Source organism: Trachemys scripta, chromosome 16 (assembly GCF_013100865.1).
Source record: "Trachemys scripta elegans isolate TJP31775 chromosome 16, CAS_Tse_1.0, whole genome shotgun sequence".
Taxonomy (NCBI): Eukaryota; Metazoa; Chordata; order Testudines; family Emydidae; genus Trachemys; species Trachemys scripta.
The window spans coordinates 17,579,429-17,606,417 of record NC_048313.1 but is presented as its reverse complement, the minus strand read 5'-3'; the positions used below and the strand labels follow the sequence as shown (position 1 = coordinate 17,606,417).

The 26,989-nt window shown below is 52.7% G+C and overlaps 2 protein-coding genes across 3 annotated transcripts; both read right to left on the bottom strand.

Annotated features, from left to right (window-relative positions):
* Positions 1-623: 623 nt before the first annotated feature.
* Positions 624-7,972, bottom strand: TSFM (Ts translation elongation factor, mitochondrial). Of its 2 annotated transcripts, none has more exons than XM_034792588.1 (6): positions 7,823-7,972; positions 7,025-7,177; positions 3,566-3,694; positions 3,005-3,127; positions 1,904-1,988; positions 624-1,269 (listed from the first exon to the last, which is right to left on the bottom strand). In XM_034792588.1, the coding sequence occupies exons 1-6, from the start codon at positions 7,883-7,885 to the stop codon at positions 812-814; spliced, it is 1,011 nt and encodes a 336-aa protein (XP_034648479.1). In that variant the 5' UTR covers positions 7,886-7,972; the 3' UTR covers positions 624-811. The 2 variants fall into 2 exon arrangements, with proteins under 2 accessions (XP_034648479.1, XP_034648478.1); XM_034792587.1 differs by having other exon boundaries at positions 7,025-7,180; positions 7,823-7,956.
* A 1,041-nt stretch (positions 7,973-9,013) lies between these two features.
* EEF1AKMT3 (EEF1A lysine methyltransferase 3) lies at positions 9,014-11,649 on the bottom strand. Its single transcript, XM_034793156.1, has 3 exons — positions 11,408-11,649; positions 10,446-10,557; positions 9,014-9,908 (listed from the first exon to the last, which is right to left on the bottom strand). The coding sequence occupies exons 1-3, from the start codon at positions 11,639-11,641 to the stop codon at positions 9,511-9,513; spliced, it is 744 nt and encodes a 247-aa protein (XP_034649047.1). The 5' UTR covers positions 11,642-11,649; the 3' UTR covers positions 9,014-9,510.
* Positions 11,650-26,989: the final 15,340 nt, after the last annotated feature.

Here is a 26,989-nt window from a genome sequence, read left to right as displayed (position 1 = left end):
GAGTGGCCGTAGCAGAGACACACCTGGCCAGAGATCTATTACAGGCTGAAACAATTTCTTCCAGGCAAAGATCATGGCCCCTTTATCACAGGTTGGAGCCAGCTGAAGAGGAAGGTGGCAGTCCTGCGTACAGCCAAATACTCACTACTGTTGGGGCTGGAATCAAAGTGGAAGCTTCTCCAGCTGGCTAGCCAAGCACTGGGGCCTTGTTCCTAGTGGGCAGCGTACATGGCCCTGGTCTGCTACACCTGCTGAAGAAACAGCGTGTGCCCCTTGAGACATCACTTGGTTCCTGGCAGGATAGTGTGTGCCCAGGGGAAGGAACTGTTCTTCGGGTGGGTCTAAGCAACATAAGGCAACACCCCCGCAGCACTGCTAGCTGGCTGCCCTACACTGTTATTGTCCAGGGGAGGGGCTGTGAGTGAAGGGGCTAGTCTGGTTTTGTGGGAGTAGCTTAAGAGTAGGAGAGTCTGGGATCAGTGGATGGATATTGGTCTAAATGGTTAAACCTCAGCGGGTCTCGATCCTGGCCCCTTAGGGTTAAGATTATTTAAATATAGACTCCAGCAGTCTGTGCATCAGCCGAGATCCAACGCTTCCCTAGAAATAAACAGGCCAGCCCATTTTATATAAAATGCCCTCATAGGCTTAGTACAGGACAGTTACCAAGGTCCTTTAATGCTTTGCAAAAAAAGTTACCTGTATTAAATGTCCAGCACATGTGAGATTAATTCACTATTGAGCCCGTCTCATCATTATTTCCTTACTGATCCGATATGTAAATGCCCGGCCCATGGCCGCAGACGTGAGATTACGAAGAGTTTTCTTCCTGTGCGAGACGTTGCTGCGGCTGCTCCGCTTCTGGGATCTCTGGGTCCTCTCCGCACTCGAACCGCACAAAGTCCAGCACAGACACACCTTGGGGCTGCAAGTACTGGCCCAGGGTAATGCTGGGGTCCAGCAAGAAAGGTTGGGCAAGCATTTTGGTTTCCGTGTCTCCGCCAGGTTCATCCTCCAGAGATCCCACCGACAGAGGGGCCATTCCCACTACATGCTGACCCAGCCTCCGGCCTAGATCAGCAAGGTTTGACTTCTGGCTCTGCTCAGAAGCGTGGCAGATCACCAAGGCACCATACTTCCCAAACGCCATGTTAGTGAGGGCGGGATTATCCGCTGGCAGCGCCCCATGGACGTAAGAGCCAATGTAGAAGGTCGCTGGCACGGCCACCCAGGCAGCCCTCGTGATAGCCATGTTCTCCCCGAGTTTGCCTTTAGAAACCCAAAACAAGAACAGGTCTTATTTCACTTTTAAAGGTACAGATCAGGCTGAGTGTTCTGGGGCAGGGCCGTTTGCTGTGGCTTTCTGCCTTCTCCCGCCCCACCTTTGAGATGTCAGTTTCCTTGGTAGTTTTGCTGCTCAAGGACGGTAAGGCTGGAGAGTTGTCTCAATATAGGTACTAGGCCTGTCCCCACAGTATCTGACCCTCTCCCCTGCATTTAAAAAAAACAGAAAAGCCCTTTCTGTAAGAGAGCTTGGTTAGCTCACTGCTTATTAGAAATGCTAGAATGACAGTACATTGCAGTAGCCTAAAGGGATGACCCACATCAGAAAACTCCCTCTGAACTACTTTGCAGCAGTACTACTTCTGAATGCCCGAGAGTGGTTATAGGACAGGTCACAGAATTGAATGGTCCCCAGTTAAGCCTCAGTGCTGTCAGAGGCATCGGCACAAGCCGAGGCTGGAAACAGACACGACTCATGGCAGCCAGCCCCGTGACCGCAAGGCGGAATCCTGCCAGAGGAAGGGGTTTCTCCGTCAATCCCGCCCAAGGCTGACGGAAGCTGCACAATCGCCTCCCTCATTTCTACCTTCTAACCGGCAGCTGGTACTAGAGCACCCACCGATAGCAAGAGCCAGCTGGTCACTGAGCAAACATCCAGCAGGCCCGGTCCGCAGTTGAGAAAGCTCAGCTGCCTTCATGAAACGCTGAAAGAGACGAGAGACAACGGATTACGCCGCAAGCCTCCTGACTCCGGGAGAGCGGTAGCCTCCCTCGCCCCAGCAACTCCAAGAGATGCCTCACGCGGCGTATCCTCACGCAGCACCGCCAGAGGGCCTCCTGTTCAATCAACTTCTACACATTGGAGATTACGCAGAACAAATTCCTCCAGCGCGTCCTCACGTCCCCTAATTCAAACAAGGATTTTGAGGCGGGATAGCTGCTTCGCTGGGACGTATCCCAGCAAAGTGGCTTGGCCGAATGCGCATGATTGGGAAGGACGTCTTAGGCAGGCCAGCGTCAGCGAGAATTCCACTTCAGCGAGATGCATTTGACGTAGTAAATCCACCTGCCCAAGAGGCGGCACCGAGGTCGACAGAAAACCTATTCTGTCGACCTAACGCTGGCCACACGGGCCTTCGACATAGTTAAGTTGACCTGTCAGGGGAGTGGGGTTTTTACACCCCTGAGCGAAGTAGCTGGGTCGATCTAATTTTCTAGTGTAGATTCGCTCTAAACCTATACTCAAAGTTTTGCTGACATAGCTATGTTGGTGTGAAAAAAAGTCACATCCCCTAGACCACATAGTTGTAACATCAAAGTCCCAATAGCTCAGTGGTTTGAGCATTGGTCTGCTAAACCCAGGGTTGTGAGTTCAATCCTTGAGGGGGCCATTTAGGGATCTGGGGCAAAAATCTGTCTGGGGATTGGTCCTGCTTTGAGCAGGGGGTTGGACTAGATACCTCCTGAGGTCCCTTCCAACTCTGATATTCTATGATGTAGGCACAACTGTGCTGCTAGAAGAGTGCTTCTGTCGGCCTCTGGTGAGTCTCCACTAGGGGGCTCTGCCAGCAGAGCTATATTGGCAAAGTGCAGACAAGGCCACCATATCTTTGTCTCTCAATAGCACTTCCCTACCTCACGGAGATGTTGGGAGGAAAATATATATTAAAGAGAGGTGGTCAGATGGGAAGGATAAGTACTTTAGATAGATCTCGCTTACCTTGATATATGTGGTTAACTGGTCCTTAGCGCCTTGATGGTGGAACATTGTCCCAGTTGCTGCTTGTTGAACTAACTGTTGAAATTTGACATTTCTGGCCACAAAGTCTGTCTCGCAGTTCACCTGGTAGAGAGAAACAGCTGATTATTCTGAAGTCATTGTCTGACAGCTGCCCTTCCACTTAAGGGGTGGCCATTACGGCAGTCAGAGCTGCTGTCAGGGAAGTCAGCAACCCGATGCGACAGAAATAAGCCCTCCACCTTTTCAGAGCAGGAACTCCCTGTGGCTATTACTATTCTATTTAGAAACAGAAACCAACCCTCAGTCAGTCCTACAGTTAAAAGGAATCCGTTTAGTATCATTCATGCCAGACACACTCTGTTAATCATGATTTAACTAGACAGATTTGTCTATTTAATATTTTAACCTAGTTAAACTCACAGCTGCAAGATTTGAATTTATGCACACAGGCCAGCTCAAGGGACAGGGGAAGTTACCAGGTTAATACGACTTACTCCATCCCAAGGAAAGGGTCCCTCACACACTAGGGGAGGAGCTTACCTCCACCATCACTGCCGCGTTCCCCTCCTGCAGCAGCCCGATAAGGCCTTCTTTTGTCTTCCTGCCCCGCAGTTTGGAAACTTTGCTCCATCCCTCCTTTTGGGCCTGCTCATGCAGCCAGGCTTCAGCCTTTGAAGACAAAACCAAGAAGATGAACCCACCAAAACTCAGTTCAGAGACCCAACTCTCTGCTTGACCTAAGTTTTGTAACACTGAAAGTGGAAAAGTAGCCTCATAGGAGAGACCATAACGATCAGACCACGTCCTAATGGTTCCAAAAAATGCAAGAAACCCAAGCCAGCGTGACACTGACCAAATGTGTGGTGCTGTCCCATTTGGGAGGATTATTTGCAGTGCCTTTGTAGCCAAGTTGGTCCCAGGACATGAGAGAAACGAGGTAATATCTTTTATTGGACCAACTTTTGTTGATGGAAGGTACAAGCTTTGAAGCTACACAGAGCTCTTCTTTAGGTCTGAGAAAGAAAGCAGAGCATCTGAGCTAAATACAAGTTGGGACAGATTGTTAAGCAAGAGGAGTAATGTATGTTGGAGGTGGTCTCTTGAAATGAAGTGGGCGATTGGGGGTTAGATTCTTATGCATAAAGGGTTTGAACATAAGAATGGCCGTACTGGGTCAGACCAAAGGTCCATCTAGCCCAGTATCCTGTCTGATAGTGGCCAATGCCAGGTGCCCCAGAGGGAGTGAACCTAATAGGTAATGATCAAGTGATCTCTCTCCTGCCATCCATCTCCACCCTCTGACAAACAGAGGCTAGGGACACCATTCCTTACCCATCCTGGCTAATAGCCATTAATGGACTTAACCTCCATGAATTTATCCAGTTCTCTTTTAAACCCTGTTATAGTACTAGCCTTCACAACCTCCTCAGGCAAGGAGTTCCACAAGTTGACTGTGCACTGTGTGAAGAAGAACTTCCTTTTGTTTGTTTTAAACCTGCTGCCCATTAAGTGGGCAATTAAGGGTAGTAGCAGTGAGGTGTGTTACAAATTGTTGTAATGAGCATCTCTGGTAAGTCCATGGCTTTTGGTGGCTAGCAAAGTTATGAATTTCAGTTCCCAGACTTGCCTTTTGAAGGTGTTGGGCAGATTTCTCTTGAGGACAGTATTGAAAGATCAGATATGGAGTAATCACTTTGAAGTGTTCAGCCACAGGTGATATGGTGCTTTTGTTGTATACCATTTTTCTGGGTGAATTCATTCAAGAGCTGAGTGATTGGTTTCACCCATCTAGTTGTTAGTGGGGTATTTGATGTACTGGATGGGGTACAGCACATGTTGCAATAGGCATATGTAGGAGCTGTGAATCTTGAAAGACATGCCTGGGAGTGTTGATCACTGTAGCAGTGGAGCTGTATCTGCAGATTTTGCATCTGTTGTTCTGGCAGGGTCTGGTGTGCTTTTGAGTTGGTGTGTCCTGGTCTGTGTCAGGGTGGATTTGATTTCAATCAAATTGATTTCAATCACTAGGCAGGAAGACTCTATTCAATCATGGATTTCTACATAAAAGTGCATTCTGGAATACGCTGCTCAAACAGCTTCACTTTTGTTTCTACTGCCTGTCCCTCCCTTCTCACATTTATCTCCAGACTTCTTCTTCTTGTCCAGACCTATTCCGCCCCCAACCACCTTCTATTCATTGAACTTTTTGAAACTTTGCACTTTTAGAGAAAGGAAAGGGATTGACTCTGTGTACACAAATTTGCAGAGGAACAAAAGGGTTGAGGTCTGTTATTTCTCACCTCTCTATATATATTTATTTGTTTAAAAACATTTTTCCTGTTAACAAGCATGTTATCTCTGGAGACACAAATCCATAGTTTGAGAACTGCAAAACTAAGCATCTCTGATGGTATCTTCTAGACTGAGCACTGAGTCCCATTGGGTAGATAGAAAGATTAACCTAAATAATCTATACAGAAGCCCCTGGATCCCTAATCCATGAACTATTGGAGCTCATTTACAAAACTTTTCTTAAAAACATTACATGAATATATTGTCTCATTATAGAATTAGAATTTATAATCCCTATTCCATGATGAGACATTATAGCTCAAAGATATATCTTAATTAAAACTATCTTTAGATGCTTTTTGAGGGAAAAAAATAATCAAAAAAATCCAATTTAAATAAAAAAAATCTGATTTTTTTTTTTAAATAATTGATTTTTATCCACCCTGGTCTGTGGGGAGCTTGCTTCTGATGATGAGTTTGGCAAGGCTTGGGAGTTGTTTAAAGGCTAGAAGAGGGGGTTCAGGAAACATTTCTTTCAGGACATGGTCCCCATCAAGTATGGGTTGTACTTGTTTGATGATAACCTGTAGTGGTTCCAGTGTGGGGTAGTAGGTGACAACTAGGGAGGTGAGGTCAGTGGGTTTCTTTTTCATGTATTGATGCAGGTTCTTCCAGGATGTCCCTTTCCATGATACGATCTACTTTGCTGGGGGAGTGTTCTTGTTTAGCGAAAGCAACTTGAAGTGTGTTTAGGTGTGTATTCCAGACTTTCTTGTTGGAGCAAATTCTGTGGTAACGGAGTGCTTGGCTGTAGATAACAGATTTTTTGGTGCATCTGCAGTGGTTGCGTTGCATGGTGATCAGTGGCTTCTTGTATAAAGCTGTTAGTAGGATCCCATTGTTGATGCGGATTGTGGTGTCCAGGAAGCTGATGTCCTTGCGGGTGCGTTCTAGAGAGTTTGATGGATGGGTGGTGGTTGCTGAAGTTGTGGTGGAAATTAAGGGAATTTAGATCTTTGCCCAGAGGATGAAAATATCATTGAAGTATCTCAGATATTTTGTTGGTTTCATGGTGCATTTTTCCAGAAATTCTTCCTTGAGGCGTTCCATGAAGAGGTTGGTAAAGTGGGGAGCCACACCAGAACCCATGGCTGTTCCCCTGGTTTGGACAGTGTTGTTAAATGTGATGTTCTTGGGGGTGAGGATGACATTGATGAGTTTGGCAATATGTTTGGGGTGGATTTCCAAGCATTATCTTGTATGTATTAGGGATGTCGTCTTTCTGACCTTCTGCCGCTGATCTACTTATGCCTTGAGAGCAGGAAACTAAATTCCCCATGCATCTTTCAGTGTCAGCTTGTACAGCTATAGAGATCACAACATTATCCAGCCCTTTTTAAAAATCAAGCCTTCGATGATCAATGCCCGTTGGAGAGAATCCTACATAATGACTACAACAGAAACACAATGAAACCTATTGCCTTGGTATCTATGCACCATCTCCTTTAGTATGGACTGAGGTAAGAAAGAGGAACCGCTTGGTTTTAAATATATCCTTCCTTTGTTTTTATACACCTGAATGCAGTGCGCCACGCTCCCCCCACCCAAGTAGGAATTCCAGTCTAAACTCACACAAATTGACATTTTGAAAGACGCCTAAGGGAGTTAGGTACCCAAATCGCACTGAAATTCAGAGCAAGGTCTCACCTGTTTGGAGTCGTCACTGAACTTCTCTAAGGCTTTCTTACAATTCACGAAGGAATAACCAGTTTTCCTCCTGAGCTTCACCAGCAGCTCCTTCTCTGCCGCAAACGCACGGAGACCAGAGTGAAAGAAACAAACCAGCTGCCAGGAAACGACCTGCTGGCGGGGAGAAGATAAAAGTTGAAGTTGCATGCAGGAGAGGCCCATTGGATGCTGAAGAAAGGGGTAAGGAACAGCCTCAGGCTGGGAATGATTGCGCTGGGGGTGACCAAACCCCAGCCCTGTTGTCTATCTCAGCATTAACTTAGCTCAGCCCCCTACTATGTAACCCATTCCTCCCATTTGCTCCCACTGGCTTCATGCTCCTTACTGCCTCCCACTCCTGCTGCAAGTGTATGCACAGGCTGACACCCCGCGACTGGAGGAGCCCGCACAAGGCCCTCGGGCTGGGCTGGGGCAGCACCTGGCTCCAGTGACGGCCTCCCCGGGCCAGCACCAGGCCGCCTCTCCGCAGGGCTCTCCCGGCGCCTCCTCACCCGTGTGGGGGGGGGGGGGGGGGTCACCGTGCCCCAGGCTCGGGGGGGCGGAAGCGAGCCCCATACCCCGAGTCCGGAGGGGTGGGTTTGAGGAGGGAACCCAGGCGTCCTGCCCCGCCCCCCAGGGCCTCCACAGGAGCCAGGATAGGCTGAAGGGGGGGCGAGGGCACGGGGGTGGGGGGGGTCACAGGGAAGCCGAGGGGCTGGGACCAGCTCCCCGGGGGGGGGGAGGGAAAACCCCGGCCTATCCCCCCCCCTCCCTCACCGGCCCCGGTCGGGCCCCCCCGCGCAGGAGGCCGCAAACTCCGCTCAGCGCCGCCCTCTGCATCCCCGCTCCCTGCCGGGGCCAGCCGCCGCGGCGCGCACATTATACGTCACACATCGCGCAGCCTCTAGGCGCCGGCGTCCGCAGCCAGCCCAAGGGCGCGTGCGCAAGGGGTGCCCCGCCCGCGCCGCCTCCCGATCACGTCGGCGCCGTAAACCCTCGCGGAGCCGATTGGCCGTCGCAGAGGGTGACGACAGAAGGCAATGGCAGGGAGGCGGGGGAAGGAGCGAGCCGTTTCATTGGCTGCTGGAGCAGGGAGGGCGGGACAACCCACCTCCTGGGCATTTCTCTCCCACCCCCAAAGGCTACCCTGCCCCCCCCATACCTCCAGCCCATGCCCCTCCCACCTGGGGAACCCAGGAGTCCTGCCTCCCCTCCCCCAGCCAGGAATGGAACCCAGGCGTCCTGAGGCCCTATCCTCGAGCCTGCGCTCTCCCCTTCCTTACCCATACACCATAGAACGGGAGGAGGCAGCAAAGCAAAGTCCCTACTGCGCTGGGGGCCAATTGCTCATTGCCCTGTTGGATTCATATCGGCCCCGTGTAACACACTCAGGCTGCCTGCAGGGTGCAGAGCAGAAGCCAGGGACCTTTCCCAACCCGTGCAAGTCCTCTTCCCGTGTACCTTCTGACAAAACCCCTATACTATACATACAAACATGCCCCAAGGCTTTCTCCCGGAAGGGCACATTTCGATGTAGTTACGAGGTAGGTATCAGCACTTGGAAAGCAGCCAGCGGTATAGTCACAGCCCCTGCTGGGTAAAAGTGAAGGGTGTACACACTGATCAGCAGCCAAGGAAGTGCCACTCCCTCCCTCCTCCCCAGAAAGGGGCTGGGCCTGGGGCAGAGGCCGAGGGTGGTTCCCACAGCATGTGCAGCCTCTAGCACCTGCAACATTTAAGATGCTGAGCGCTCACACCTCCATTTCTACTTAAATAAAACCCAAGGGAAAGCCTTCATTACCTTTTGAGAGAAGGTATGTGTCCTGCACATAATCAGAACTGCACTGCCATCTAGAGGTCCAAAGCCTAACCCAAGACAGGGTGCAGGTGTACAAAATAGTTTGTAGTCATTTACAGTTTGATTTTAACTCTTTTTTTCCCCCCTTCACAATTCCCAAGGAGAAGTGACACATGAAATCCATCTTTAATTCAAATATGACAAGTTATGAAAAAAATATATTTAGCCAAATTATAGGAACAAGGCACTATGGTGTCTCTTAAGAGACATTTAATGCTCTTGATGGTTGCTTCAAGTCACTTGGCCTGCTTCAGTGGCAGAAGACCTTTTGGCTTGGAAGGCCAGGGTTCCAGGGATGGGGCTAAAACAGCCATCCTCTTAAAGATCTTTGCTTTTAGAACTTCCACTGATGGCAAGAAACGCTGTCTCCAGGTCTGGGGAAAAGCTAAAACCCAGCTTCTCTCCCCAGGTTGGAGGTGGTAACATCTTGGGTCCACATTGCTGGCAGAAAGGAGGAATCTGCCTCAACTAGGCAGAGTCAGCACCCACACTGCGTGCTCCATTTTGGCTGCTGGTGGCTCACACAGCTGGGATCATAGCTTTCAGTTTGGAAAAGCCAAACGCCACGTTGGGTCTGTCCCTTTCCAGCCAGGGAGAAAGGTCTGCCCTAACCTCGGCTATTCTGCTTGCTGGTGACTCTATAGATGTTAATGTTCTCATTTTCATCCCTATAGGCCAGTTCTGAAGTGAAGTGCAGCGGGAGCAGCGCCTCGTAGAACACAGCCGTGCTGTGCTCCTGCCGCATTTTGGAAGACAGGTAGATGGTTGAATGAGGGCCACAAAGGTGCCGGAGGGTCCTGATGAGCAAGGGGTACGTGTCTTTCAGATAGACTATATCTGCACCCAGGATGAAGTCGTAGTCTCTCAGGAACTCCTTGTGGTCCAGACCCCAAGACAGAGCACAAACTCTGGCCCGAGCCAAATGCTCTGTAGGCACATTCCTATGGACGTTCTCCTGTATCTGCTCCAAAGCCAGAGGGAGATCTGTGATGGTTACATCTCCTCCTGGAAAAGACAAGAGCAACCCAGAAGGCATGGAGGTTGGTTAGGAGGAGAATCCAACCCTCCCAGTACGCATTATCCACATGTTGCAGGATTTTCATTGGCTTCCTGGATCCATGACCATGCAACAGATCCATATTTCCCATCCCCAGGCTGGCTATACATACCAGCTAATGCAGGGCTAGGGGGAGGTCTAGCACTCTGAGCCGGCAGCTGCCCTCCTCTTTAACCTACAGGCTGTACTAAATAGAGGAACAGCTGTTCTCTTTGCCAGGCTGTAAGCAGATGAGGCCCTTGGACTTTCACTAAGCTGCTGATGCCATCTTGAGATGAGCAAAGTTGGGCACACCTGCAAACTGTCGCCAGCAGGCCAGTTACAAAACCTCAACAGGTCTCTCCGTACAGCGTGTCTGCCTCAGGTCCCATTTAGGTAGTTAGACACTATGGTGATAGGTAGATTAGAAATGTCACAGATCAGATGCATGACTGTCCCCCTGCTCTCCCAATGTTTCAGCTCCGCCGTGAAGCAACGGTACATACCGAGCAGCGTGGCAAGGATGCCCACGATGCCTGTCCCAGCGCCCAGCTCAATCACCTTCTTGCCCCAGAAGTTGAGCTTCTGCTCCTCAAAATATTTACACAGGGTTAGAGCCTTCGGCGCAGAGATGAGACGAGCAGACGGACAGGTGGAGAATGAGGCCATCCGGTGATATACAGGACAGGAAAACAAAAGCATAAGGGAGACAGATCCTCCTGCACTGACTCTTAATTGGCAGATTTAGGGAGAAACTTCCCCTTCAGGCTGGTTATTTCTTAATGACCTGTTACAGTAGTTTGAAGTACTGGCCACTGACAAAGATGGGATTCTGAATTAGATGGGCCACGGGTCTGATCTTCCACGGAAGCTCCTAAAATGGATGGGATTTGCAGCTAGAGAACAGGAATTCTGGGGTAGAGGAACAAGTGAGAGGCTACAGCTTCCCAAGGCCAGGGACATCTCCTGAGCTGCACAGAGAGCCCCCACCTTATCTGATGAACCAGCCACTCCACGTGAATGGAGCGCCAAGACACCCTACAGGCACTGGGGGAGACACACCACTTTGTACACATCCACCACCAGCCCCAGCTCCATGTGCTGTGGGATGCCCCAGCCCCAGAGCTCAAAGGTTTCCAGCCAACTGCCAAGTTCCAGCTCTCCCCACCTCCTTGGGAAACATCCTAACTTTCCCCCCTCCGCCCCTGCTCTCACCACCTCCAAGCCAGCCCTCCCCAGACCCTCCTAATCCCCCAGCTAATCCTCCCCCTGTACTTTAGGGCATCCATCCCTCCACTGCATCCATCCCCAATCGCACCCCCCCCCCCCCCCCCCTTTCACCCCCTGCACCCCTCCCCCCCCCCCCCCCCCCGTACCTAACCCCCCCATTTCACCCCCCTGCACCCAACCCCTCCCCCATTTCACACACCCCTCCCTCCACCGGGCTCCTCTGCACCCTGAGCCTCACCGCCTCCCAGACGGGCGCTGCCACCCCGAGCCGAGCCCCGTGGTGCTGGGCGATGGTTAACACGTAGCCGCAGAAGCCGTAGCGGGTCTCCTCGGGGAAGGCGTCAGCGAAGAGCCCGACGTCCCGGGGGAACACGGCCTCCAGCCCCTCGGGGGCGGCCTCCGGCGGCTCCCGGGCAGCCACCGCCCCGCCGAACTCCACGTGGCAGGAAGGCGGCAGCCTGGACGCAGCCATCTTGAGGCGCCCCCGCCCCCTGATTGGATAGGCGGGGCCAACCTGCTGCTCCCATTGGAGGATGGGCGGGGGGGGGGCGGAGCCTAGCCCTGCTCACCTGGGGCAGGTAAGTGGTCCATCATGGGCTGCTGTTCCGAGACATTTGTTTCCATGGGGCATCATCCTTAGCATCCAAGTGACTTGGGGCATGGGAGGGCCGAGCCCGGCCAGCCCCACTGCCCAGAGAAGGCAGCTGAGCTGGGTCACAAAGAGGGGATGGGCCCCTGCAAAATTAGCATCCACTTATTATTAATTATTATCATGGTAGCGACAAGGAGACACAGACCAGGCCCCCACTGGGTACAAACACAGACCAAAAGACGCTCTTTTCCCCAGAGAGTTTACAATCTCTTTTCCATCAGCTGCAGGCTCAGCCCTCAGAAATCATCAGTCAGCCCCCCCCACCCCGCTCCCCCAAATCATGATATTGGCAGACAGGTGTTCACAGGGCTGGTGCAAGGAAGTTTCGCGCCCTAGGTGAAACTTCCACCTTGCCCCCCGCCCCCCCCGCACCCCCACCCCCCCCCCCGGCGGCAGCTAACCCAGAACTGGACACAATACTCCAGTTGAGGCCTAATCAGCACGGAGTAGAGTGGGAGAATGACTTTTCGTGTCTTGCTTACGACACTCCTGCTCATACACCCAGAATGATGTTTGCTTTTTTTTGCAACAGAGTTATACTGTTGACTCATGTTTAGCTTGTGATCCACTATGAGCCCCAGATCCTTTTCCGTAGTACTCCTTCCTAGGCAGTCATTTCCCATTTTGTATGTTTGCAACTGATTGTTCCTTCCTAAGTGGAGCACTTTGCATTTGTCCTTATTGAATTTCATCCTGTTTACTTCAGACCATTTCTCCAGTTTGTCCAGATCATGTTGAATTATAATCCTATCCTCTAAAGCAGTAGTTCTCAACTGGGGGTCCGGGGCCCCCTACGGTGCCTCAAGCAGGTCTCAGGGGGGCCTCCAAGCAGGGCCAGCATTAGACTTGCTGGGCCCTAGGGCAGAAAGCCAAAGCCCCACCACATGGGGCTGAAGTCCTGGTCCCTGAGCCCGTCACCCAGGGTGAAGCTGAAGCCTGAGCAATGTAGCTTCGTGGAGGCCCCTGTGGCATGGGGGGGGCCCAGGCAATTGCCCTGCTTGCTACCCCCCTAATACCGGCCCTGACTTTTATATGCAGAAAACCAGTTATAGTGGCACAAGTGGGCCGTGGAGTTTTTATAGCATGGTGGGAGGGCCTCAGAAAGCAAAAGGTTGAGAACCTCTGCTCCAAAGCACTTGCAACCCCTCCCAGGTTGGTATTGTCCGCAAACATTATAAATGTACTCGCTATGCCATTATCTAGATCATTGATGAAGATATTGAACAGAACCGGACCCAGAACTGATCCCTGCGGGACCCCACTCATTATGCCCTTCCAGCATGACTGTGAACCACTGACAACTACTCTCTGGGAACGGTTTCCTACCAGTTATGCACCCACCTTATAGTAGCTCCATCAAGGTCTTCTCTCCCCGCTCCTTCCCCCAGTGAAAGCTGAATGTCTCCTGCAATCTCTTGATTCCAGCAGCTGGAACTTTAAGACCAACACCAAGTCTCGCGAGACTCGTGATTACATTGCAAGAGTGGGCAACGCCACACCTGCAATTGCGTTAGAGGCGTGAGTGCGCCGATTGGCCCCGGATGTTCAGTTTGCGGGGGCCAAAATGCTTGTGTAAATAGCACCTGTGAAGAAATGGCGAGGGTGGGGGGGCCATCCTTTTGAATGGTTCCCTTAAACGCAGGGCGTCTGTAGCAGCACTAGGAACAGAGCCCCAATCTCCCGATCCCACTCTACTGCCCAATGCACCAGACCTCCTACCTTTCTCATGCAGCAGAGACAAAGAGGGAGGCAAGATTGTTTTTGCCCTGTTTTAAAGCACGGAGGGATTGGCAGAGCCAGGAATTGAAGCTAGATCTCCCAAGTCCCTTAATCACAAGGTTGTCATTCCTTTCTAACACTGCTGCCAGCTCACGCATGTGACGTGACCGTGGTTTTGCGGCGATGTTGATCCAAGTATCAGGGGATAGCCGTGTTAGTCTGTGTCCACAAAAACAACGAGGAATCTGGTGGCACCTTAAAGACTAACAGATTTATTTGGGCATAAGCTTTCGTGGGTAAAACACCCCAGTCTGTTAGTCTTTAAGGTGCCACCGGACTCTTCGTTGGTTTTGATGTTAATCCAGAAGTTCTTACATACAGTAAAGAGTGTGGGTGTATGTCAGAGACGTCTGTGTGTCCAGCGAGACCAGGAAAGGGTTCATCTGGAATGGGAATGTGTCCGGCAAGGCCATTCTGCTGCTCCCACAATGCTCTTGTCTGCAACAGAGACAATGAGGGTTATGTTATCTCAACAGGCGCTGTCCTCCCTGTGGTAGTCCTGTCCCAGCAACACGGCACCAAGGCAAATCCAGGGTGGTAAATGACACAGTTATGGGCCTAATGCGCTGCTCTTGCTCCTACAAGAAAACACTCAACAGAGTCTGTGGGGTTCTCCCTCTGCACCCTCCTTCTGAGATTCAACAGCACAGAGATCCGTAAAAGGCACGAGGCTCTGGACTTGGAGCTGAGATGCTAGTGTTGGCCTGGAGCTGACAGGTGTCTGTGCTAATGCATTATGGCTGAGATTTCCAAAGCTGTCTTGGGAACGTGGCTGCTCAAATCCCATTGGCAGGGACACTAGTGGGAGAGGGGGGCTCACTTTGTTTAGGGATACATCTGAACTTTGGGATGTTTATCTGAAGCGTCACAGCCCTTTGACTCGGATCAGAGAGCAGGAACCCCGCACAACCTGCGACATCTCATTCTCCAGCGGAAGCCACCCGTGTCCTCTGCTGAGCCATGGGGAGGATAATGCCACCACTCAACGCACATTGCAGTTAAATGTTAACCCAGCAGGGGGGACTCCGGCTCCAAACAGCCAGCCCGGCTTGTTTGGGTGATATAATTAAGTCAGTTAAACAGCCAGGGAGCTAATGATCAGCTACACTCTAGACCTCTAGCCTCATTGTAGATCCCACATGGCAGCTTTTCCCATGCTTATCAGGGAAGTCTGTTCCAGGCTCAGCCCACACACTCACAGCATCCCATGTCTGTCCAGTGAGGGACACACCCACAATCCCTGCAGATCACTGTGGTACTAACACGGCTACCCAGGGCTAACAACATTGGAGTGCTTTCCACATCGTAAGCCATCTGCAGGCTCTGTTCCATTCACACATCCCAGGTTGACGGTGCAAACCGCTTCCTGGTCTTTATACAACAAAGAGTGCGTCCTAAATCCCACATGGCCAGCACCAAACTCATCTTGTATCTGGTGAGGACATTTAGTTCTGTGTAATGAGATCTGAGTTAACATTGTCTGGTGCTGGAAAAGGGGCTTGATGGGGGCTTATCACAGAAGGAATCCGAACCGGGGATGGGGTAGGTGTCAAACTCTCCGACTAGGTAACAGGACTTGCTGCTTCTTTAAGAGAGGACACAGCCCTGGGCATCAGCCCTGGGAACAAGAGACCTGGATCAGATCCCTGGTCCATCTGGTACCGTAGCCTGTCTCTGACAGTGGCCAGCACCAGATGCACCAGAGGATGGTATAAGAACCCCATAGTAGCAGATGTGGGATAATCTGCCTCCCACATTAAGTCTTATCCTGATCTCTATAGCTAGCGGCTTAAGCCTGAAGCGTGAGGTTTGATATCCCTTCCATATTCTTGTTATCCATATAAATGTCTAATCCCTTTTTGAAACTTGCCAACTTTTGGCCTCAACAACATCCAGTGATCATGAGTTCCACAGGATAAGTGCACACGGTGTGGGGAAAAAAAAGTATTTCTTTTGATCAGTGATGAGTTTTCCACCTTTTGGCTTAATGAAATGTCTCCTTGTTCTTGTGCTATGAGACAGGGAGAACAGCAGCTAGCTCCCAATCGACCTTCTCTAGACCAGTCATTATTGTATAGTTTCCCCTTTTATTTGTCTTCTTTCTAAGGTAAATAGAGACCAGGGACCAGTTTGCAGGCACGTGCCTCTGGGCAAGCCAACAGGGTTTACAAGTTGCAACCCAAAGACTTCCGAAACTGTCACGTGCCTCTTGCGTCGCCCGTCATGTGTGGCTGAGCCATCTCGAGAGCTCTCTGAAGTGGTGAGCAGTGGGGAGAAGGAGCTGAATTCCCCATTCCGTCTTTCCTTGTGTAGAGCTGGGTGCAGCCGGGAGGGGAATAGCAGTGGCTGAGCGAGGCCAGCCCGGCTTCGTCAGGTCAGAGCTGAGAGCAAACCGAAGTCCCGGCACTGTTTCTGCTAGCTTGCAAACACACCGACGCCGTCACTGGAGAGACCCCTGCTGCCCTTGTGTTCGCTCACCCACAGCTTCTTCGAGCACAAGGGGCTGCTGGTCGGACCAGGGTCCGTTACTCTTTAACGACGTCCTTTTCCTCCGTCACTGGCCCCGAAGTGCGTCAGAGCCACGGGTCGCTGGAGCGTCCTGCAGCAGCTCTTTGGCTGTTAACGCTTCCGTCGCTAATGTGGGTGGCAAGCCTGTGCCAGTGGCCACGGCCGTGGCACCAGTGAGAAACCCGTGTTACAGGAATCCCAGGGCTGCCAACTTCTTGCAGATGCTGTGGTTAGGGCAGGGGAAAGTTTCCTATTGTTCCCTGGGGACTCTGCAAACTCCATGAGAAACGCAGGCTCAAGGCACCAGGTTTCTTTCCTTGTCAGTCAATGGCTCAGGGCTCTCCCCGGCTGCATCAGCACCCTGAGTTTAGCTCAATGGGCCAATCATGCAGTTGGGCTCCCCCCATTTGGGTGCCTGGAAAGCCACTGTGTGGTTTGCCTGTGAATTTTGGTGTCTGCTCAAGGGAGGCCCGGTTTGGCACTGCAGATGCTGTAAGAGGCGAGGTGCATTGTGGGACATGCTGAGAAAGTGACTCTCTCCTCACCAGCAGTGTTCCAACAAGGCTATGGGATGGAGTGGGATGTGATTTGGGCAAGTCTTAGGGGAAACTCCAGAAAACTTTCAGAACCTCAGAAAGAGTGTCCAGGCCAGGGGTTGATGGCTCATAGGCTCAAGAGTGCGAACAGGAAGCAGCCCCCTTCTCATTCACGATGCAGCTGCTTTATGGGGTGTGACGGAGCAGGGAGCAGGGCAGATTTGACCTGGGAATGTTGCAGGGGGGTTGCAGTGAGGAGGGGGGACTTCCCTTGAAGGAAGCTACCTGAGCTGTAACCTGAGCCAGGAACGGGGGTGGGGAGAATTAACACCTTCTGCCCGGGAGACTGAACAAAGGAGAGGAGCAGCGGGAGGGGCTTGGAGCTTAGTTTCGGTTTGGGCTGGGTGGTGCAACGCAGGGAACCCCAAGCTGGGGTCTAAGCTCCCTGAACCTCCCAGAGGGACCTAATTGAGGGGGTCTGGTCGTACCTACACGCTCTGCTTGAGACTGTGTTCCTGTCCTTAAATAAACCTTCTGCTTTACTGGCTGGTTGAGAGTCGCAGTGAATCTCGGGAAGAGGGGTGCAGGGCCCTAACTCCCCCACAATCCGCAACAACTGGTGGCAGCGGCGGGATCTACTGCACCCCGTGGACGGCGCTTCCTGCAGTAAGTGACTGGGGAGCAGTAAAACGAAGGGGGATTGACGGGGACCAGGCGTGCTGAAGAGTGAGAGAGAGACGGTTATTACCCCTGGGAGTGTGTGACCAGCGAGAAGGACTTTTGCAGTAACAGGGTCCCCCGGGGGGATCGCAGCGAGTGGTCCCAGGGGCGGAGGAGTCTGCAGCTCGACCCTGGCAGAGAGGTGGTGACCTCGAGAAGGGCTGGCACACTAGGGGTCTCCCTGGGAACTGTGGGGAGCTGTGAGCACACAGGCCGGTGAGTGGCCAGCAGGAAGATGTATGCCAAGCGGCTTAAGAGCGACCTGGTGGAGCTGTGCAAGCAGAGGCGGCTGCGCATTGGGAGGCTCACCAAAGAACAGCTCATTGCCCAGCTGGAGGCGGAAGATCGCGCGAATGAACTGATCCCTGTGTCTCAGGGAAGCAGCCTGGCAAATGCAGCGCAGGCACCAGTGTCTGTCCCAGCTGGGAGTGGTCAGCCGGCTGCTGAGGGCTTCCCGAGACCCCTCCTTCCTATGCCTAGGGGAAGGGTGGGGAGGAGCCCAGCAAATACCGAAGGCGCCGTGACCCCCCCGGCCAGCAGGGGGTCCCCCCGGCGAAGCTCGCCGGCCAGCAGAGGATCCTCCCGGCGACGTTCGGCATCTGGGGAGCGGAATTGGCTGGAATGGGAGAAAGAGCTAAAACTGAGAGAGCTGGAGGATCGTGAACAACAGAGACAGCATGAAGAGAGACAGCGTCAGCATGAACGGGAGGAGAAAGAGAGACAGCATCAGCGTGAACGGGAGGAGAAAGAGAGACAGAGACAGGAGAATGAGAGACAGCGACAGCATGACCTGGAACTGGCGAGATTGAAGGGCAGCGAACCCCCGGCTGCGGTGAGTGAGGGGGGACCCAGGACTGCACGGAGCTTTGATAAGTGCATCCTGGCCCCACACAAGGAGGGGGAGGACATGGATGACTTCCTGGAGGCCTTTGAGACGGCCTGCGAGCTGCACCGGGTTGATCCCGCGGACAGACTCCGGGTCCTTACCCCCTTACTGGACCCCAAATCCGTGGCATTGTACCGCCAACTGGGAGAGGCAGAGAAAGGGGACTACGAACTATTCAAAAAGGCCCTGCTACGTGAGTTTGGGCTGACTCCTGAGATGTACCGGGAAAGGTTCCGGAGTCAAGATAAAACCCCTGAGATCTCATATCTGCAACTAGCCGTCCGCATGGAAAGATACGCCAGCAAGTGGGCTGGTGGGGCCCAGACGAAGGAGGACCTGATTAAACTGCTGGTACTGGAGCAACTGTATGAGCGGTGCCCATCCGACCTGAGGCTGTGGTTGGTGGACAGAAAGCCAGAGAACCCGCGACACGCCGGGCAGCTGGCTGATGAGTTTGTAAAGAGCCGGTCAGGGGGTGGCAGGGAGGAGCCCCAAAGGAACAGGCCCGCCGCGATGCAGAGAGAGAGTCACCCTGGGACCTCCCAAAGGGGGAATATGGGGAATCCCCTCCCACGGGGAATGCCCAGCATCAGGGACAACCGACCGGCTCGAGGGGACCCACGGGACCTGAGCTGCTATTACTGCGGCCGAAGAGGCCACGTTCGGGCCCAGTGCCCCAAGCTCAAGGACAGACTGAGCAGACCGAACCCGCACCGGGTTAACTTGGTAGAGGCCCAGACGGACGAGGGGCAGGCTTCCCACGCAAGAGGGGCTGGCAGCTTATCAACTGCTCAAGAGAGAGAAGGGCCCCCGGCCAGCTTCTCTGGGGGGCCAGATGCTCCGGATTCAAAGTTCTCCGTTTACAGGGTTGGCGCGGGGCTGTCCCTGCGGAGCGAGTGCCTTGTTCCCCTGGAGGTGGATGGGAAGAAAGTTTATGGATACTGGGACACGGGCGCAGAGGTGACACTGGCCCGGCCCGAGGTGGTGGCCCCAGATCGGGTGGTGCCCAACACCTTCCTGACCCTGACCGGGGTGGGCGGGACCCCATTCAAGGTTCCCGTAGCGAGGGTACACCTGAAATGGGGGGCCAAGGAGGGCCCCAAGGACGTGGGAGTGCACCACCATTTGCCCACTGAGGTGTTGATGGGGGGGGACCTAGAGGACTGGCCAAGCAGCCCCCAGACCGCCTTAGTCGTGACCCGTAGCCAGAGCCGGCGAGGGGCACTACGCCCTGACCTTGGGAAGGATGTCCCACCGGAGGCACCGAACCCTTCCCGGGTGGGGAGGGAACACCCAAGGACAGGCCGCGGGGTGGCTGGGGCTTCCGACCCAGCCGACGAGAGGGAGCAGGTCCCCATCCCTTCCCCAGCCGCCGAGTTCCAGGCCGAGTTGCAGAAGGACCCCTCCCTGCGGAAGCTAAGGGGCCTGGCTGACCTCAGTGTGGTACAGACCATGAGGAGAGGATGCAAGGAGAGGTTCCTGTGGGAGAAGGGGTTCCTGTACCGAGAGTGGGCTCCCCCGGGGGAAGTGGAGTCGTGGGGGATCAGGAGGCAGCTGGTGGTTCCCCAGAAGTTTCGCCACAAGCTACTGTACCTGGCCCATGACATCCCTCTCGCAGGGCACCAGGGGATCCGGCGCACCAGGCAGAGGCTGCTACAGAACTTTTACTGGCCCGGGGTCTTCACCAACGTCCGGCAGTACTGCCGATCCTGTGACCCCTGCCAGAGGGTGGGGAAGGCCCGGGACAAGGGGAAGGCAGCATTGAGACCTTTGCCCATCATAGAGGAGCCTTTCCAGAAGGTGGCCATGGACATAGTGGGACCTCTCAGCAAGACGACCCGGTCTGGGAAGAAATACATCCTGGTGGTGGTAGATTTCGCCACCCGCTACCCCGAGGCAGTGCCCTTATCGTCCATTGAAGCAGACACTGTGGCGGATGCGCTGCTGACCATTTTCAGCCGAGTGGGGTTCCCCAAGGAAGTCTTGACGGACCAAGGGTCCAACTTCATGTCGGCCCTACTCCGGTGCTTGTGGGAGAGATGTGGGGTCCGGCACAACTGGGCCTCAGCATATCACCCCCAATCCAACGGGCTGGTGGAGAGGTTCAATGGGACGCTAAAAATGATGCTGAAAACATTTATGAATCAGCACCCGCAGGACTGGGACAAGTACTTACCTCACCTGCTGTTTGCGTACAGGGAGGTACCCCAGGAGTCTACCGGGTTTTCGCCTTTCGAACTGCTATATGGAAGGCGGGTAAGGGGGCCCCTGGACCTGATGAGAGACGAATGGGAGGGGAAGGCCACTCCTGACGGAGAGTCGGTGGTGGAGTATGTCCTGACCTTCCGGGAACGACTTGCCGAGCTCATGGGCCTGGCCAGGGAGAATCTGGCCAGAGCCCAGAGGAAGCAGAAGGTCTGGTATGACCGCACAGCACGGGCCCGCGCCTTCGCCACTGGGGATCAGGTGATGGTCCTCATCCCCGTGAGGAAAAACAAACTCCAGGCCGCCTGGGAAGGGCCCTTCAAGGTTGTCAAGCAACTAAACGAGGTAAACTATGTGGTGGAGCTGTCGAACCGGGCACACCACCACCGGGTGTACCATGTGAATATGATGAAGCCATATTATGACAGGGGGAATATGGTGTTGGCCGTGTGTGGACAGTGGGAGGGGCAGGGAGATGACCCTTTAGTAGATCTATTCCCTGGGACAAGAGTTGGCTTCCCCCTGGAAGCAATTCCCCTCTCTGATCGGCTAACCCCTGCCCAGCGAGCTGAGATCGGAGGGGTGCTGCATCTGTACCAGCAGCTGTTTTCCAACCAGCCTGGACGCACTAATCTGACTGTCCACCGGGTGCAGACAGGATCGCACCCGCCTATAAAATGCTCCCCCTTCCGAGCCACAGGGAAAACTGCTCAGGACCTGGAAAGAGAGGTCAATGACATGCTGGCTTTGGGGGTGATCCAGCCGTCTTCCAGCCCTTGGGCCTCGCCGGTGGTGCTGGTCCCCAAAAAGGACGGGTCGATCCGGTTCTGTGTGGACTATCGGAAGCTCAATGCCATCACTGTAGCCGATGCCTACCCCATGCCCAGGCCGGACGAGCTCCTAGACAAGCTGGGAGGTGCTCGGTACCTTACCACCATGGATCTTACAAAGGGCTATTGGCAAGTGCCGCTGGATGCAGATGCCAGGCTGAAATCGGCCTTTGTCACCCCTCTGGGGCTCTATGAGTTCCTGACCCTGCCCTTCGGCCTCAAGGGAGCGCCGGCCACCTTCCAGCGCCTGGTGGATCAGCTACTGAGGGGGATGGAGAGTTTTGCCGTGGCGTATATCGATGACATCTGTGTCTTTAGCCAGACCTGGGAGGACCACATATCCCAGGTTAGACAAGTGCTGGACCGACTCCAGAAGGCTGGGCTGACCGTAAAACCGGAGAAGTGCAAGGTGGGGATGGCTGAGGTATCCTACCTAGGCCACCGGGTGGGAAGCGGCTGCCTAAAGCCGGAACCAGCCAAAGTGGAGGTGATCAGAGACTGGCCCGCTCCTCAAACCAAAAAGCAGGTCCAAGCCTTTATTGGGATGGCAGGGTACTATCGGAGGTTCGTGCCCCACTTTAGCGCCATAGCCGCCCCCATCACTGAGCTGTGCAAGAAGGGGAAGCCAGACAAAGTGGTCTGGACCGAGGAGTGCCAGGAGGCTCTCCGGGCGCTGAAGGAGGCTCTGGTCAGTGGCCCAGTTCTGGCAAACCCAGACTTTGACAAGCCCTTTATGGTGTTCACCGACGCCTCAGACACAGGACTGGGGGCGGTGTTAATGCAGGAGGATGAAAAGGGGGAGAGACACCCCATCGTGTACCTGAGCAAGAAGTTGCTACCCCGGGAGCAGAACTACGCGGCCATCGAGAAGGAATGCCTGGCCATGGTGTGGGCCCTCAAGAAACTAGAGCCATATCTCTTTGGGCGTCACTTCACCGTGCACACCGACCACTCTCCCCTGACCTGGCTGCACCAGATGAAAGGAGCCAACGCCAAGCTCCTGAGATGGAGCCTGCTCCTGCAGGATTATGACATGGACGTGGTCCATGTGAAGGGACGTGACAACCTGATAGCGGACGCGTTGTCCCGGAGAGGGAGCCCTGAACTTCCCCAGGTCACTGGTCAGAGTGACCCCGCTCAGTTCAGTCTCGAAGGGGGGAGAGATGTGACGGAGCAGGGAGCAGGGCAGATTTGACCTGGGAATGTTGCAGGGGGATTGCAGTGAGGAGGGGGGACTTCCCTTGAAGGAAGCTACCTGAGCTGTAACCTGAGCCAGGAACGGGGGTGGGGAGAATTAACACCTTCTGCCCGGGAGACTGAACAAAGGAGAGGAGCAGCGGGAGGGGCTTGGAGCTTAGTTTCGGTTTGGGCTGGGTGGTGCAACGCAGGGAACCCCAAGCTGGGGTCTAAGCTCCCTGAACCTCCCAGAGGGACTTAATTGAGGGGGTCTGGTCGTACCTACACGCTCTGCTTGAGACTGTGTTCCTGTCCTTAAATAAACCTTCTGTTTTACTGGCTGGTTGAGAGTCGCAGTGAATCTCGGGAAGAGGGGTGCAGGGCCCTAACTCCCCCACAATCCGCAACATGGGGGTGCAGGGGTGGGGCAGCGCCTGCCTTCCCAGATTTGCCCACTCTGATGAGCACTTCGTGCCTCACCACCCCGTGTTTCTACGTCGGCACAGGTCCCATGGCCTCCGCTTCCTCTGCGGCTCGCCTTGCGCAAGGAGCGTTTCCCATAGAGGGTGTGCCTCTTCCACACTACCATGGGCCCTTTGCCCAAAACGCCTTTCTCTGAACGGAAGCCCTGCTTTCGAGTCCAGCAACGCGAATAGCCGGGAAGTGCCCCACATCTGCACCGTCTTCTAGGATCTCTCAGAGGCTGTGAATTCTCTCCACCCATGAGTCACCTCAATTACCGTGAAGTAGAGGAGGATACCATTTGACCACAAATTCTTGTTGCACAACCCCACAGCTGGTGAGTTCCCGTTGCTGTCAAGATGTCAGGACTCCTCGAATGCTGAGGCTACCCGTCTCCTTCCAGGAAGCACAAAGAACTACAGCAAAACATCTCGGATGAAGTCCTGAGAGAGGAAGAAACTTCCCATCTGGCTCCCAGCAGAGAGATCACAAGAAAGATGCGGGGCCATGGCAAAATCCATCTCACGACACTGTGGTTCTCCTGGCAATGGAGGGCTTGTGCAAGGACCCCGAAAAGGAAGACCAGTTTGGTATAGCCACCAGGTTCCTCCCTTATCCACAGTTAAATTTTCCTGTCATACACGCACACAGAGATGATCGTCTTCAGAGCATCCCAGGCTGGGCCACACGTCTCTCTGCTGCACAGTGCACCTGTTTGCTTCTGCAGCAATGCTATAAAAGCAGCACAGGGTGGCGGCCATGTGGGGAGGAGAGGGATTGATGGGGAGCCCCTATATTTCCTTGGGAAAGCAGAAAGAGACATTTGTTTCTTCCCGTATCCATCAGGCTGGAGCAGCCCTGAGACACCGGAGAGGGGAGATGACAGAGCTGGGAAGATGTTCTCAAACACCTACCTACTTCGGAGCTGGGACTTCATCACAGACATGGGAACACAGAATTTGCCCTGTTGGATTAGCCTGCTGGTCCATCTAGTTCAGTGCTCTGACTCTAACCATGCTTAATAGTTGATACCACAGGGGAAGTGTCACACACATACAAAATGTACCTGGCCATCTGTGCACAATTCCTTCCTGACCCTGCCGGGATCAGTCTGTGCCCCACTGAAGCATGAGAGTTGGTTATTCCACTCTTATCACCACCGCAGACTTTGACCTACAAAATTATGTCACGTCACCGCTGTTAGTAACGAGACTCCTAAATCCGCGGTGGGGATTTCAAGAGAATATTGCAAAAGTTGCCCCATCCCAAACGCTTCCTGCTTTGGGAGCCAGGATATCATTTTTGGGGCCCAATGCACCAGTTTTTCACCATGGATGAATTCTTACTGGGATTGATGAGAAATAATTGGGAATCACCCAGTTTGAGCCCTGCACCCTGCTTTGGATAGAACCAGCATTTAATTAATTTTGGAGGCAGGGTGGTACGGAACGTGCCATTTCAGGATGAAGTGGCCAGCACAGAACCATGCTCATAATGGCAATTCCTCCTGCCTGGATTCCCAGTACAGTGGTATGCCCCAACGGCAATGTGTATTCGTGTCCCTCTGACTCACGGAGAGACACTCAGCAGGCATGTGGTCTGTCCTTAGGCTGCAGCTGTATTGTTCATAGTGAAAGTGACACATTCCCCTACACGAATAGCATACTACAGTAATCTGCAGGGCTGCGAGGTAATGGCACCAGTATGATGCAATCCATATCACAGGATACCGGTACAACTTTTTAATAAAGGCACAATCAGAAATACCCACATAAGAGGACACTATTTTGCGGCCGCTCCAGTAGCATGTATCTGGACTTATTTTGGAAATTAAGCACTAGTGACATTTCTTTTAATGAATGGAAGTTGGCAGCTAGTGACCCAGTCACAGTTTGGAAGGAGGTTACTTTTCGGAGCCTTAAGAGGGCAGAAAAGAGCTCTGTCAGATCCTGGTTATTTAAATAAATAAATAAAGGCTGCTTTCGAGATTGTCTGCCAGGTGTATGGCACATCTGGGCTCTGGCAGTGAGTGACAGAGTGAGGACGCAAACCAATCAGTTCTCCCTGGCCACTTTCTTACTGTGTGAGCTCCCATCTCTGGGCCTCAGTTTTGCCAGGCGAAGCTGTGAGGTTTGATTCATTAATTGTTTGTAAAGCGCTTTCAGGTGTGAGGAAAGGGATCCGGGCCATGCAAAGAGCTATCAATAACGAGGCAAGGCAGGAAACGCTATGAAAACCTGGCAGCCTTTGTCCTTTGCAAAATCCTACCCAACTCCCCCATTTCCTCTGAATTCCTATGCATTTTCCTAATTGCTCATTAATTTGAAAAGATGTGAACAGCCAAAGGCCCAAGGTGCATGACTCATAATTATCTTCAACCCCCAAATTCCCCCATGGATTGGTTTACAGTAATGTCCTGGCCACATCCCATGTGTCAGCCAGCGGGAAGATTTGCATGTGTGTGTGTGTATGTGTGTGGGGGTTCCTTATAGTTGCATCTCTTCCTCTTTTACTCTCATTGTATATCTCTGTCCCTCACCCCTCTGTGGGCTGGTTCCCAGACCGAGGCCACATCCAAGCTGCCCATCGTCAGACCCGATCTGTAACTAAGCCCTGGTTGTCTGCATGAGCAAATTCTGTAGCTGCGATTCACCACCTCATGCAGCTTTGCCAGTGGTAGCCAGATGGGGCAGATGACATGGTGATAAAAACACATGTGCCTTCTTTAATCTACAGCTTCCTCCGTTGCTACCTTTGGTGGAGCTGTAGCTTAGAAATCTGCTAGTGTAAGACAAGCTGTGGGTGAAACTATATTGCTAGGTGTGTGTGGTTAAGGTCTCTGCACATCCCTGTAACCAGGGCCGCCCAGAGGATTCAGGGGGCCTGGAGCAAAGCAATTTTGGGGGCCCCTTCCATAAAAAAAAGTTGCAATACTATAGAATACTATATTCTTGTGGGGGCCCCTGCGGCCCCGGGGCAAATTGTCCCACTTCCCCCTCCTCCCCTGTCCCTCTGGGGCAGCCCTGGGAAAAATAAACATTTGAAAACCTTCCCTATCTTGGCACAAACACAGTTTTGAGAAAACTTCTTTTCAAGTCACCTTTACAAGGTATCACTGGTTCTCCACATCAGCTAGTGCTAAAAGGCACTAAAGCTCATTAAAAGGGTTGGACAAATATTTTCCGTCAAAACTTTTTTTGGATCGAAAACTAGGGGTTTTTAAAAAGCAGAAAAAATCACAGACAATGTCTGCTTTCCTTCAAAATTTGTTGTGGTTTTTTTTAATTGAAAAGCTGAAATTAGTCTTCCAAAACCTGAACATGGTTTGGGGTTTCAGAAGTGTGGGGCCAAATATTTGCTGCTTGCTGTGTTTGATTGTTTAAAGAAACAATAAAAAATTCTGCTTAAAAAAAATCCAAAACTTTTGAACCACCTCAGCTTGTGACCAAACGCCTGAGCCCATCCAGTCAGAGATTTTTCCAGGTTTCTAATACTTTACTGGCTTCCTTGACTCATATCTGTCTCCATAACTTTGGGTTCATTTAGGTTAGAACATAAGAACATAAGAACGGCCATACTGGGTCAGACCAAAGGTCCATCTAGCCCAGTATCCCGTCTTCCGACAGTGGCCAGTGCCAGGTGCCCCAGAGGGAGTGAACCTAACAGGTAATGATCAAGTGATCTCTCTCCTGCCATCCATCTCCACCCTCTGACAAACAGAGGCTAGGGACACCATTCCTTACCCATCCTGGCTAATAGCCATTAATGGACTTAACCTCCATGAATGTATCTGTTTCCTAGAGACTGGCTCTATGCGGTCCCTCACAAACTGGAGACTGTTACTGTGGGTTTGTCTTTAGTACAGCTTATGTACATACGCCACAAACTGAGCATTTGAGCTTGTTCCAGAATCTGGGATGAGCCTATGTTGTGAAAACTGAAATGCTCAAAATAGCACATGCATGTGAATGGACACAGGGTGCTAAAATTAAATTAACCCAGGGGTTCTCAAACTGGAGGTCAGTACTCCTCAGGGGGGTCGCAAGGTTATTACATGGGGGGTCGC

Bases quoted from the DNA above. Each gene is read 5' to 3' on its own strand.
- EEF1AKMT3 (XM_034793156.1), bottom strand. From the start codon at position 11,641: ATGGCTGCGTCCAGGCTGCCGCCTTCCTGCCACGTGGAGTTCGGCGGG. The intron at 10,558-11,407 runs GTGAGGCTCAGG...TCTGCGCCGAAG, and splicing joins CAGCGCCCGTCTGGGAGGCG to GCTCTAACCCTGTGTAAATA. The intron at 9,909-10,445 runs GTATGTACCGTT...TGTCTTTTCCAG, and splicing joins CATCCTTGCCACGCTGCTCG to GAGGAGATGTAACCATCACA.
- TSFM (XM_034792587.1), bottom strand. From the start codon at position 7,885: ATGCAGAGGGCGGCGCTGAGCGGAGTTTGCGGCCTCCTGCGCGGGGGG. The intron at 3,695-7,024 runs GTGAGACCTTGC...TTGTCTTCAAAG, and splicing joins TCAGTGACGACTCCAAACAG to GCTGAAGCCTGGCTGCATGA. The intron at 1,989-3,004 runs GTAAGCGAGATC...CGTCTCTTTCAG, and splicing joins AGTTAACCACATATATCAAG to CGTTTCATGAAGGCAGCTGA.